Source organism: Aulonocara sp. 'chitande type north' Nkhata Bay, linkage group LG1 (assembly GCF_057382095.1).
Source record: "Aulonocara sp. 'chitande type north' Nkhata Bay isolate Kocher_YH1m ecotype deep benthic linkage group LG1, A_spYH_male_GT1.1, whole genome shotgun sequence".
In the NCBI taxonomy this organism is placed as follows: domain Eukaryota; kingdom Metazoa; phylum Chordata; class Actinopteri; order Cichliformes; family Cichlidae; genus Aulonocara; species Aulonocara sp. 'chitande type north' Nkhata Bay.
The window spans coordinates 2,156,593-2,169,739 of record NC_141344.1 but is presented as its reverse complement, the minus strand read 5'-3'; the positions used below and the strand labels follow the sequence as shown (position 1 = coordinate 2,169,739).

Here is a 13,147-nt window from a genome sequence, read left to right as displayed (position 1 = left end):
GCAGGTCGGCCATTAATCCAACTTTATTAACGAGAACCTCGTGTGTGTCAGACGGCTTAGAGCCCAGGACGTCACCGAACAACAGCTGCAGCGAGGCGACGACAAAAACAAAGAGACAGATTTACCGAGGACATTTCCGGCGGGGACTTCCTGCAGCTCTTCTAGCTCTCTGCCCATCAGCAGGTAGAGGTTTTCCATGGAGCAACGGGACAGGTGAGGAATCTCAGACACGTCGTCCGAAGCGCTGCATCCCTCCGGCAGCTGGCAGAGGGGAGACGAGAGCATCGTTACTGAGACTCACAGGGGAGAGAAACTTAGGTTACTCACATGATTCCTGCAAAGCACACAGGAAGCAGTGCATTGAACAGCTTTAGGATTTATAATGTGTTTTACACAAGCTGCAGTTCCACTGTGATCCACTAGAGGCTCCAGCAGGGAGCTGTCCCCATAGACTCCCATGTTAAAACTTCACGGTCCTCACGGTGACACAGAGTCGTTCACAGTTTGCTGTTAAGACATTAAAAGCTCGAGTCGCTGTTCACTCAATGCTAACCAGATATTCCTCTGTGAGGCTGAAGATAAATGATGAACACATGAGGCCGAGCGGAGGAACCTGCCGTCAGTCACAGGGACGTGGATTCACACTACCTGTCAGCCTGCATCACATCAGCTGTGCTGGGAGGAAGTGTGCGAACACAAAACTGAAGTGAAGGCAGGATCGAAGCAGCTACAGCAGCGGGACGAGACGGTCCAACGTCCCGCGAACACAAGCTGCAGCAGGCGAGCGGGGGGCTTACCGTTCTCAGGCTCTGGGCGGGGTCGTACTTCGGTCCCAGCACGAATACTCTCTGTCCTTTCCTGACCACCCCGCTGTAGACGCGAGCAAACGCCACGAAGGTCTCCTTCGCCTCCTCTTCCTCCTCTGGCTTCGAGTCTTTCAGCGTCAGGTTCTCCATGTTCGCTGAGAGAGAAACGAGATCAGATCTTGTACGCTGCAGATTTATGGTGACAGCGTGGCGGACATGTTTTCAGCTTGTGAGTCTGTGTTTGTGTGTCTGCACTGAAACCACTGAAGCACCACTGAGCATCAGCTGTGTTCAGACACATTAATAAAGATGAGCGAGTGAAACGAGTCACTGAGACGAGCTCACCTGTGCAGAGTCCTGCAGGTGACACGCTCTCAGAGTGGGAGGGCTCTCGGTGGCTCTCCGCTGCCATCCTGTCAGCGTGTCGCCGTCTCGCCTGCTCCCTGCGCTCGGCGATCTCCTCCTGAGTCAGAGGCCTGAACACAAGAGTCCATCAGAGCTGGAGACGCTCCACTACGTCACTATATGTTTAAATGTTTCATTTTACTCCACCCCATTGCTGAGTCGCACCTCCGCAGCACAGATCTTTGCACCTTTTTCTAAGCTTTGCATGCAACACTCACGCTCTGCATCAACTCTGGGTTTGTGCTCAAAGACACTTCAGCGCGCAGGCTGGACTCGAACCACCAACCTTGCAAACGGTAAACGATATGCTCTACCTCGCCCGAAACATAAGGAGAAAGCCTTCTGCGTCTGTAAATGATTCATAAATGATGATGATTATTTACTGTGATACATGTGGAATAATCCTGAACCAAGAAAACTGTCTGTCCCCAAATATATGCTTTAAAAATTCCACTGGACGTTTGGACTGATGCGGGACCGTGCAGGGTGAGATCCGGGAACAGGAATCTAAAAGTGTCTTCCTTCTCTCACCCCAACAGGTCACAGCAGATGGCCCCGCCCCTCCCTGAGCCTGGTTCTGCTGGAGGTTTCTTCCTGTTAAAAGGGAGTTTTTCCTTCCCACTGTCGCCAAAGTGCTTGTTCATAGGGGGTCATATGATTGTTGTGTTTTTCTCTGTATGTCTTACTGTAGGGTCGACCTTACAGTATGAAGCGCTTTGAGGCGACTGTTGCTGTGATTTGCTGTGTAAATAAAACTGAATTGAATTAAACTGGCATCATCGGAGAAGCTGATGATTCCAACCCATCCTCTCAGATCCCACCACCTAAACTTATGCAAACGACTTCTCTCTTAAGCCGCCGCGGCCTTCGAGTGCTGGATCGTTGCTGAGAGGATCCACAGTTTCCAACCCCGAAGGCAACGAGTCGCTCCTGACGCTCCCGCCTGCACACAACCCACTTCCCAGAACTGAAAATCAAGGTGAAGGATTAGGATCAGGCGTGCTCTGCAGCCGAGCTAGAAGCCGGTCAGAGGTGCAGGAGGAGATGATCCTGAACAGGTTTTTGATGTTTATGGATCGGTTCTGGGAGCAGGTCTGAGAGGCAGCATCGGGGCTCCTGTCAGCACCTGAAACCTTCTGTTCAGAAACAGACTTCAAATTCCTCCGATAGGAGAGTTTAAGCTGTAAAAACAGAACATAATTATCCCTGCATTAGTTTTCCTGCATGACCCGTGTGTGTGCGTGTGTGTGCACGCTGTGCGGTTGGCGTGTTAGCCCGTGTATGCATGTGCATGCCCTCTTCAAAAAGACCACAGTGACTATAGCAACACAGCTGCTCACAATAGGCCCGAGTGACGGCATGCAGCACAGAGTTCAGCTCCGTGATGACAAACCACTTTAAACAGCCCATAATTTGCCCCTGACAACAGCGGCAGCCCTGCAGACTCACTGAGACTGATTGCACCTCTCTTTAGCATAAATTGGATATAAACGGGGCCGCGGCCCGAATTCAGGATTGTAGCAGGAAACCACAAAAGAGCCGGCCCCACTGGAAGACGGCCCGGCCGTAAGAACAAATGGGCTCAGAGTGACTTTCAGCTTAAAGCCGCACGAGTCAGCTTCGCATTATTTCCCCCGAAAAGGACAAAGCAGCCAACAGATGTTTAAGCGGAGGTTTCCCCTTTAATGCCGCGTTTACATCAAACGCTGAAATAAACACAGCTGTGCACCGCGTTACGGACTTCATCACTTTTCCACAGGAGGTCAAATCAGTCGCTCACTGGTAATAATGGGAACGCCAGGACCGGGGCTCTGGCCCCGCCTGCTGCGGTTATGAAGTAATGGCTTCCAAACACTGAGGCTGGATGATTGCGACCACGAGCAGACCTTTTCCCATTGTGAAGACGGAGGAAAAAAGCGTGCTGGAAAATTAAGCAATGTATTGATATTAAATCTGTCTGCAAAGCACACTTCACCGCTTTTTACTGCTGAAGGATTTTTATTGGAGATGTCTTCTACTCTGGCTCCAGCGAACGAAAATGAAACTCGGTGGTGACTCTGATGATATCTGCTCTGACATTTGCATGAAAGCTGCATAGTGAGTAAGTTAAAGGCTAAATAAAGCTCAGAGCCCGCTGTTTAGCTGGATGGAGGATTTAGACGAGTAAATGGTAAATGGCCTGTATCTGTATGGCGCTTTACTTAGTCCCTAAGAACCCAAAGCGCTTTACACATCCAGTCATCCACCCGTTCACACACAGCTGCCCTGGGACGCACTGACAGAGGCGAGGCTGCCGGACACTGGCGCCACCGGGCCCTCTGAGCACCACCAGTAGGCAAGGACACTCAGTAACGATTGCCCAAGGACACAACGACCGAGACTGTCCAAGCCGGGGCTCGAACCGGCAACCTTTCGATTACAAGACGAACTCCCAACTCTTGAGCCACGATCGCCCCAATTGTTAAGATATGTTAAGACCGAGGGCCTCGGCAGACCCCGCTCACTGAGGTTTAAAGAAGCGCCTGGACTGGGACTTGGGTTCGTTTGTTTAGCGGGTTTTATAATCCTCGATGTCAAAGCAAAGCAGTTCACAAAGTCCATATGCAGTTAAATGAATAGATTTACACTTCTGAGACTTCACAGGCTTCTTTCTGCTGCTCCACAGCAGGAGAGCATCCACCACATGTCCTTAACTACATCCGTGACCCGGCACAGTCCCTGCATGTCAGGGGTGTCCAACTCCAGGCCTGGAGGGCCGGTGTCCTGCAGGTTTAGATGTGTCCTTGATCCAACACAGCTGATGTAAATGGCTAAATGACCTCAACATGTCTTGAAGTTCTCCAGAGGCCTGGTAATGAACTAATCACGTGATTCAGGTGTGCTGACCCAGGGTGAGATCTACAGCGTTTCCACTGCTACCTGTTGGCCAACGGCACAGTGGCGGTCAGTGCTACCCCGGGCCTCGACCAATCCTAGGCAGAAATCTGATCCGGCACAGATTTTATGCCGACTGCCCCTGCTATGGACTCCACATATATACACTGCAGGGTTTTTCTCAACAGCAACCACGGCGTAGAAAGCTCTTGTGGCAGGAAGTTGTGACAGTAAACTTGAGTTTTCTTTGTCCACAGTTTAAGGAGCCACAAAGCGTGAGCGGTCAGGTCGGATCAGATCACGCGAGTCCAGATATTCTGACCCTGATCAGACCTGCTGTGCAGCACTGTTTGTCTTTTTTAATGAACATGACTTTCAGCCATCACTGATTGGACTAGCACGCAGTGGCTCGCAGCGAATCTGCTGAGGTGCGATGACAGGACGTGATGTCACAGCTCTTTGGGAAAAAGCTGCAGCTCATGTCCGACATGTGAGACTTTCTCTTACTGGTGTTGCAAAGAGTCGAAATAGGAAGAAATTCAACAAATTCATCAACTTTTATGCATAAAAACATGTCAGGAATCTTTATCATTTTAGTGTCTGCACTGTCACCGGTGTCGTTCCAGTTGCAACAGCAGCCGCATGGCAGACTTACGCATTTCACATTTCATGCATGCAGCATTTGAGAAAAAGAACCGTGAGCTTTGGGCGCGCTGCAGGACGCTGCAGGTCACGCCCTCGCTATGTCGCCATGTCTGTGCACATTGTTAGCCAGTAGTGACGCTTCAAACCTGAACTCATTTCCTCCTCATCTCAAGTTCTGGTCCAAAAATCCACATTTTCAGCATTTATTAACAATTTTTACCAGATTCTCAGCAGCTCGTTGCACCTGAGCTCTGCGCCCGTCCCTCGCACCTGACACTAAACAAGGTGAAGCCACCGAGCCGTCTCTGCCTCTGCTCTGTGTTGTAAATGCTTCTGTCCAATCACAGTCCTGAGTTTCACAGAAGCGAGCGGGTTGGCCACTGGGACCTCGAGATGAGCAAAAAGACGCGCGGGTGCGACGGGGGATCGTTGTCCTCGCTCTGAGTGCATCAGTACCTGTTGAGACGCGCGTCTCCACTTTGAGGGAAGCGCTGTGTGCGAATTAGACAAGTGGCAGCGCAGCAGCGACTCCGTTAATGATTTAAAGCTGCCGCCTCAGTCAGGATCCAACAATAATTAATGTTAAGGGTTTTTACAGGTAAGCCTTTAATGAGTTATCAGACGCTTTTTTCACTCGCCGGAGTCGACCGCTCGAGGTCGTTTCCCTTACAGATGAATTCTTTTCCTGCAGTCCTGGATGAACATGAATCGTCAGCGGCCCTCAGTCATCAGGGCTGCGATGGGCCGATAATTCACAGTAACTGCTTCTATTTTTATTTGGCATAAAGTAACGTGTCGTAGTCTGAGAGTCAGACGCCTCAGTCGTTTGTTTTCCGTGTTTCAGAACTTTTCGTGTCAAAGACTTCACTGATTTTGGGTCGGAGGTGACCCACAGCGCCAGGACCTGAGTGATAGTGACGAACAACATGTTTATGAGGCGCCGTCAGCCGTCAGCCGCCACACAGATGTCAGCAGAGAGGATGCACGCCTGCTGCAGGCAAAGAGGAAAGAAGCTCCCGCAGCTCATTAGCCGGGACTTTAGACAGGTTTTTCCTTCCAGCCTCACAATATCAGATGGCCTTTCCTTCCTTCCTTCTCTCTCTTTCACATACCTCCTAGTCCTCATCCTCCATGCCTCCTCTGACAGCTTGTCTATATCTCCTTTCCTCTGCTTGCCACTGGAAGTGCACTGCTACAGTTTGCAATTAGGATCAGAACTGTGACAGGAAGCTGAGAGCTGAGGCTGAATCTCTCTGCATCAGAAACGCTGCAGATCAAGAAGATGAAAACAGAGGCGGAGGAATGGAGCATATGCTGTATGCTATATGCTCACAACCCCAAAATACACTCGGCTGATGGAGCTCAGACTGGTGGAGACCCCATCATTAAACCCTCTGAGGATGAGGTGGAAGAACAAAGCTGCGAGTGGCTGCTGGTGATCCTCTGGGTCGACTGATCAGAATCAACTATTTTAAACATTAACATCGACCCACGATTTCCACATTAATGCAACGCAGCTAACAACAACATCAGCCAATCACGTGGCAGGATCGATCCAAGCTGAAATCACAAACCGTGATGAAGAGAAGGGATTAAAATTGAAAACTAGAACGTGTTGAACGTAATAATAGAAGGCACGGTGGTGCAGCGGTCAGCACCGTTGCCTCACAGCAAGACGGTCCGGGGTTCTAATCCAACATCTGGCCACAGCCAAAGCTGGGAGTGTGTGTCTGTGTGCGGCTGGGGAGGGCTCCCGTGACCCTGGAAGCGCTCGAAGCGAACGTTCAGGCCCAAAATGCAAAATCATCCTGAACTCAACTGGAAACCTCCTGCAGTCAAAGCTACTCTGTGGCATAAAACGACTCCGGAGCAGCCAAACGTCATCGCATCATCACGTCCTGCGGGGCAGTTGAACAACCGCGCGAGCCCGCTCGTTTCTGACCGTCCAAATGACCCGACACCCAAGCTAATAAACAGGAATGTGCGGAGCGTCTTCGTGTCACACTGGTTAGCTGCTACGATAATTAGTCGAGGAACACTGTAATGGAGTTCACAACATCGCATTAGAGCTTTTTACAGCTTTGCCACAACTGAGCGAATGCAGATCAGTCAGCAGTGCACAATGAGGCAGAGCGAAGACAACGAGTTCACTCTGGCCCATTAATGGCTTACACACATGCTCCACAGGCCAGGCCATTAAACCAACACTGGGACCAACGCTGTAATGACTCCTCGACATCAATCCAAGCCTCCTGTAAGCATCTGCTTCCAATGAGCCGTGGCAGCGATCCACTCCACGCTGCAACTCGTCATCCTAGCCTTTCAAGCTCGAACACAGCTTCGCTATTCATCTCGCTGCAGGAAGTCGAAGACCTTGTCTCCCATCTTCATAAAGGGCTTGAAGACAGATTCGGTGACACCGGGCTTAGATTAATGGGCCAGACATGGAGGAAGGGAGCTGTGTGATGTTAAAGCGCGCTCGCGTCCTAAGGAGAGACAGGCGGGCCAGGATAGGCCAGGACGGCTCCATCCATCACTGGCTGTTGGGGGGTTTGTGGTTTACCCTCAGTTCACCTCCGAGAAGGACGCACGGACGGGAGAGGGCCAACAGCTGTGTCCTACCACCAACCCTCCTGGAGTAAGAGACAAACTGGAGGTAAAGGTGCTCCAGCGACGCAGAGGGCACCGCAGGAAGCCAGGCACAGCACGCTCTGACGCTAGCTTCTGCCTCCAGCACGGGAACCGTTCACTCCTCTCTGATAATATACGTGCAGCTAAAACAGAGCAGTTTCCAGATGATGGATGTTTTACAAGGAAACACATTTCCTCGTGTCATTACGCGCTTCTGCTTTCACAGGAAGTATTTTCATCTCTGACTGTGTGCTACAGGAACTGATTTCACAATAAACAGCAAAAATAATCAGCTGTGTTTCTGGAGACGCATTTATGATCCTCAAAATACAGACAGTGGGCCTTCGTCCAGACACCAAACATCCACGAGGCGCGACAGCAGCGCCACCTACTGGCTACACGCACACACACTCGTTTTCATATCATAGTGAGGACATGTCAGGGACATAATGCTTCCCTGGCCCCAACCACGACCTGTAATCCTGACACCACAAACACATTTTGAGTCTCAAACATGCCTCCAAACTCGTGGGGACGGGCATTTAGGTCCCCACGAGTTTGGTAAACTTTCAATTTTTGGTCCCCACAAAGATATGAATACACACACACACACACACACACACACACACACACACACACACACACACACACTCATAAAAAAGTAAAAGTAATGATTAAGTAAACAAACAGAAAACATTAATAAATAATAATTACTGACATAGGAGTTTGGAACCTCCTTAAGTTCCTTGAATTCAAGGAATTGCTTGAGTTTTTCTTTCCAAGCTCTTTAATATTAATATTTAAGTCATAAATCACAGACATGTGGGAGGGTGAGACGTGACATCCAGGATCCTCATATATCAGCATCGTTTCCTTGATGTTGCCGTCAGAAACAAAAGCAGCAGAGTTTTAAAAATAAAAGACATTTTATGAATACCTGACCTTTCACGCCTTTAATTTGAGGTCAGAGGTCAGAGGTCGGAGTACTGTGATACTCGTGGTGCCAACACAAACGACTGCCCAGAGACTGCATCAAATGTTTTCGCACTGTTTCCACAGGCTGCATGGAAACGGCAGCTTGACCCGACTGACCTGCAAACTCATCGACTGACCCCGTGTTACTGAGAGTTTATCGCTGTGCAGCGGAGACACTCAGGCTTACATCAGGACGCATTTCTGCTGTGGCGACGCCTCGGAAATAAAACAGGAGCCGCTTGATGCACCAAATATGTCTTAAAGACAGCGACTAGCCGAGCGAGCGAGCAGCGGCTCACACCTGCTCTGCAACGTTGAAGCAGCCGTTTCAAAGGCAATGAGACTGCAGCACTCGAGGTCAGCACCAAGTAAAGTGCTGAAGCTAAAAGGCCACAGGCTGAAATTCTTCTGATGGTGAGGACGCATAAAGCTTCTTGGTGAGAGCTTTGACTAAATAAGTACTGTTTTACTTTCAGTAACACACCCCTGCATGAACACACACAGACACACAGCTACCTCTGTCTGTGCTGAGGAAGGGCCTTGGCGTCCACGGCAAACATCTTGGACACGAAGACGATGACAGGAGCGTTTTCCTCACTCGAACACTGCAGGAATGCTGGGAAACACCAGGAATGAAGGAAAAGAGTCAAACACACAGCGACAGCTGAAAACAGCGAGCTGCTTCAACAACAACACGAAATCCAAACAGACCACACGCCCGACGTTACAGCGCCTCCGTCGCCCTGATGATCACTGCGAGACGTTAACGCCACTGACCCACCACACGGTCACTGACAGGTCACTGCAAACAGCTGCTATCAGTGGGTTCAACAATAACTCTTTATAATTACTGATTTTAAGCATCTAATGGTGATTATTAAGGAGCTGTGATCACAGACTGCATGACGAGGCTCCACCGAATGTCAGATTAGTCTGAAGCGTCTGAAGCCGACCACAACGCAGCCTTAAACAAAGTCAGGCAAATGAAATCAGCTGATGCAGGATCTGAAGGCTGTGCTTCCTGTTTGATACCAACGTGAGGCTGAATACGACCAGGACGAGGCGACAGCGAAAAGAGGCAAAAATATAAAAGAAAGTAAAAACAAATCTATAAAAATGTGTTTGAGCAGGAGGTTAGTAAGAAGACGGCGACTCCTCAGGGCGGGGCCAGCAAAACAGCTGATATGGTGTCAGCAGTCCTGATTCGCTCAGAGCTACACGAGCCAGAGGAGGAGTCACCATCGATCTGCACAGATGATTGGGACGTGCAGAAGCATGCTCACAAAAGAGCTCCTGTCATTGGTTAGAAATCCCAAACAAATACTGCGTGTGCGTGTGCGTGTACGTGCATACCTGTTTTCAGGTGTTGCGTCTGCTCGGGCAGCGAGTCAAAGCGGCGTGCTCCCACGCTCATCAGCTTCTCCACCCTCTCGGCCGCCATCTCTAACGGGCTGGGGAGCTTCTCACACACCATGGCTGCAGCGCGTGTTAAAGATCACCGAGGACAGGCGGGACAAAGATGTCGTGCTGGCGTCCTGCCGAGGGACGCGCTCACCTCACAGGACAAAGGATACAAAGGACGGCCTGGGAAACGGGTAACCACTGGCTGCAGATGGCAGACAGGAGGACTTTGGGGTCGGAGTGACGCGAGTCTCTGGCCATCACCTTTACCCCGAGTGACGTCACCACCTTCTCCACCTTCTCCTTGTCTCTGGGGATTTAAATAAAGAGAAAGTTCTTCCATTACGGCCGCGGGGTCGGGAACGCGTTCCCACCTGTCCTGAGAACATCACAGCTTCTGTGTGGAAACGTCCTGGCAGCTGAGAACAGTCTGTGGAACATCGCTGCCTCCTCGTGTTTCTTAGAAGGTTATTCATAAAAACTTATTTTACTGAAATAATAAAAGTTAACCAACCTCCTGATGACGACCGCATCATATAAGCTCCAAATGTTATCCAGCACGAGCTGCACGAACAGCGGCTTCTTTCCTTTGGCCTGCAGGGACGTCGCACACGGAGGAGAAAATCTGATCAGTGCAAGGAATCGTTTTCCTACGAGAAACAAAGCAGAGGAGCAAAGACCTCCTGGAACCAGAACCATTCAGGACGTTTGCTGGATTTGCCACATCAGACTTTTTCATTGTGAGTTTTTTCTCGGGCTCTGTGCGTCTTTACTTCCTGATTTATTTTGAAGGTTTTCTGTTTTTGCTCTTTTGGTTTTATTATTGGATGCTGGCCATCGTGCTTCCTGCCCACTACGTGATTTCTGCACTGGTGTCTGGGGCAGCTTTGAAACCTTCCCTATGAAATGGATCATTAATACAGGAGCACCTCAGCCTGTGAGTGTGGACCGTCTGAGGTGCAGGAATCTAAAAGGCCAACATGGCGCGCTGCACGCATCAGCAAACGGGTTCCTGAAGCCCGGAGGCTGGCTCATGACCACGACCTGATTTATTGTCCGCTTTACTCTCTGTGAGCATCATTTCAAACAGGAGCATCTTGTTTTATTCAACAAGACTTCAAACTAGCAAATGAGACCATAAACTGTAAAGTGTTTACTGTAATCAGAGAGCACGATCAGAGGACTTGCCCCCTGCTGGACACTAGACAGAATGCAGGGACCTGCAAAGTCCACTTTGACTGCATTCACCATAAACACTGCACGACTCCACCTTTAAACTAATATTCACTGACTTCATGTCGTTATTCAGGTAACATGTTTGTGCTCTTTTCATTCTATATTTGACGAATGAACAAAGTAACATCAGAGAAGCTCACTGATGCAACACTTCTCATCTACTTCTGCTGAAATCCAGCTTTTACCAGGAACATCAACAGGTGAGCACACTGAAGCCTGTGTGAGCTGTAAACACACACAACACTAAAACATGAGGTGACATATCCATGAAAAGAGGGAAAAAACACCCAAGACACAGGACAGAGGACGTTTTTCTGCAGACACACAGCGACTGCATCCAGCTGCGATTCAGAAGGTCAGCCCACACAGCTCATCCCCATCCTGTGAGTGTGCTGCTAAAAAGCCTCACCGCGTCATTCACGGGCCGGCGTGCCTGTGAATGACGAGCGAGCATGAATAAGAGGTCAGCCCCTCCATCGCTGCTCTGTTTTGCAGGCACTGACGCCTCCTCCGCTCGCCCCTGACGGCTGCAGCGCTGGCCAGACAGAAACACACCAAAACACTCATCATTCAGGGCCCGGGGGGGGGGGGGCAGCAGCCGAGCGTCTGCTGGGAAACGTGGCCGGTACCGGTCCAATCCAATAAACATGCCGGGTCAGTCGGGACTTCAGCCTCTCGCCGTGCAGGAGCAGAAGAGCATAACACACACTGTATATAAAAGATGGAGAAATCCAAAAACGCTATCACCGACTTTTGTGATTCGACCTCTGTGGCCGTCACCAGATACCAGGAAGTTCCCCCCTAATGGCTCGTTCGGGACCTCGGACACAGATGACCTGCTGTCAGTGCTCGGTGACATCCAAATGACATCCTTGAATTTCACTCTCAAAGCTCCGCCTTCTTGGACGGCCTGTTAGTGCAGTGACCTCACAGCAGCGATATTATTGGTCACATGATGCCATTAAAATGCTCCAACAGCACAAAAACCTTCTGCTCTGATCTTTTAATGCTTCACTGAAAACTTTCCTTTTCCAGTTTCACCTCGATTCATAAATTTCTGCCTTTAACGTGGCTGCACCTGTCAGTTTATGATTGAATGAATATTTCCTGCTCTGTTTAAGGTGCAATATAATAAAATAATATAAATACAGTTCTAAGTTATTATTTCTTTGCATGTGCACAAGACTGAAGTGTGACCTGATGGTGGCACTAAGAATAAAAACACCAAAGGTAATTATACCATCAGTGAGTCGTTTTCACTGCAGGCTAGCTGTGGGTAGAGGTGGGCGGAGCCTATCACCCTGATGCCGTTCACCTGGGCAGGTTGAGTCTTGGTTATTTAAGCTGCCTCCTCAGCCTGAGCCATTTTGGACTCAAATCTTTTTAAAGTGCGACTTCGTTGGTCTCGACTGCGGCGTGCTCGGCTCGGTGAGTACTGGGACCGCCTCTGTGAGAAAGGCTGCTGGGTGTGGCTCCCCCACAGGGTTCTCTGGTTAGGTGGAGTTGGGGTTAATCTCCTTTTAATGCTGCTGTGTGCCCACTTGGCCTGAATGTGGATTATTTGTCTGAATTGCTGCACTTTAAACTTCACCGTGAGACGCACCAAATAAAACATTGACGCATTTAAGTGGACAGGCCGGGTCCAGGTTTGAAGGCCATAAACGTAGTTTAGCATTCACGCTGATCCTGCTGTACAAACACGTCTGTTAAGCTGAGCTTAAACCTGCCTGAAGCTTTTAGTCTCGTTTGTCTCGGGAATAAAAGTCCACTTTGAACACCTGGCTTAATGTTGATGCCTCAGTTTAGAATGACAGATGCAAACGACCTCATCGACACGGTGATACCAAAGGCTTCAGCTTCTCATTGTTTTTATACTGGAAACCTTTACATCACAACTTTAACTGCATCTGTCTGTGCTCCCTTTCAGGTGTGCACGTCTGACAGGTGAGGCTGCTGCAGGAGGTGCACAGACACATGCCGACTTTGACAGTTTCAGGTTTTACATGAATTAAACCCTGCTGCAGTGATGTGGAGAACATCATCAGCTGATGTTAAACTGCTTTATTATGCTCGTCTCATCAATTGTGACTCAAAGACCAGCTGATACGGGCAACTTAACGACTTTAAGGTCTTAAAATAAAACCTGACAGCTTTGACTGTTCTCGCCTTTTATT

The 13,147-nt window shown here is 49.6% G+C and overlaps 1 protein-coding gene across 1 annotated transcript in view; it reads right to left on the bottom strand.

The window, feature by feature from the left end:
- Positions 1-13,147, bottom strand: part of efl1 (elongation factor like GTPase 1) — a 71,706-nt gene that overhangs the window by 54,275 nt on the left and 4,284 nt on the right. The window contains exons 8-14 of the mRNA XM_086289964.1: positions 10,252-10,331; positions 9,911-10,047; positions 9,690-9,812; positions 8,853-8,952; positions 1,152-1,282; positions 798-961; positions 126-261 (exon numbers count right to left, since the gene is read on the bottom strand). Of these exons, the coding sequence (XP_086146090.1) occupies positions 126-261; positions 798-961; positions 1,152-1,282; positions 8,853-8,952; positions 9,690-9,812; positions 9,911-10,047; positions 10,252-10,331 (871 nt within the window). The remainder of the gene's footprint in view (positions 1-125; positions 262-797; positions 962-1,151; positions 1,283-8,852; positions 8,953-9,689; positions 9,813-9,910; positions 10,048-10,251; positions 10,332-13,147) is intronic.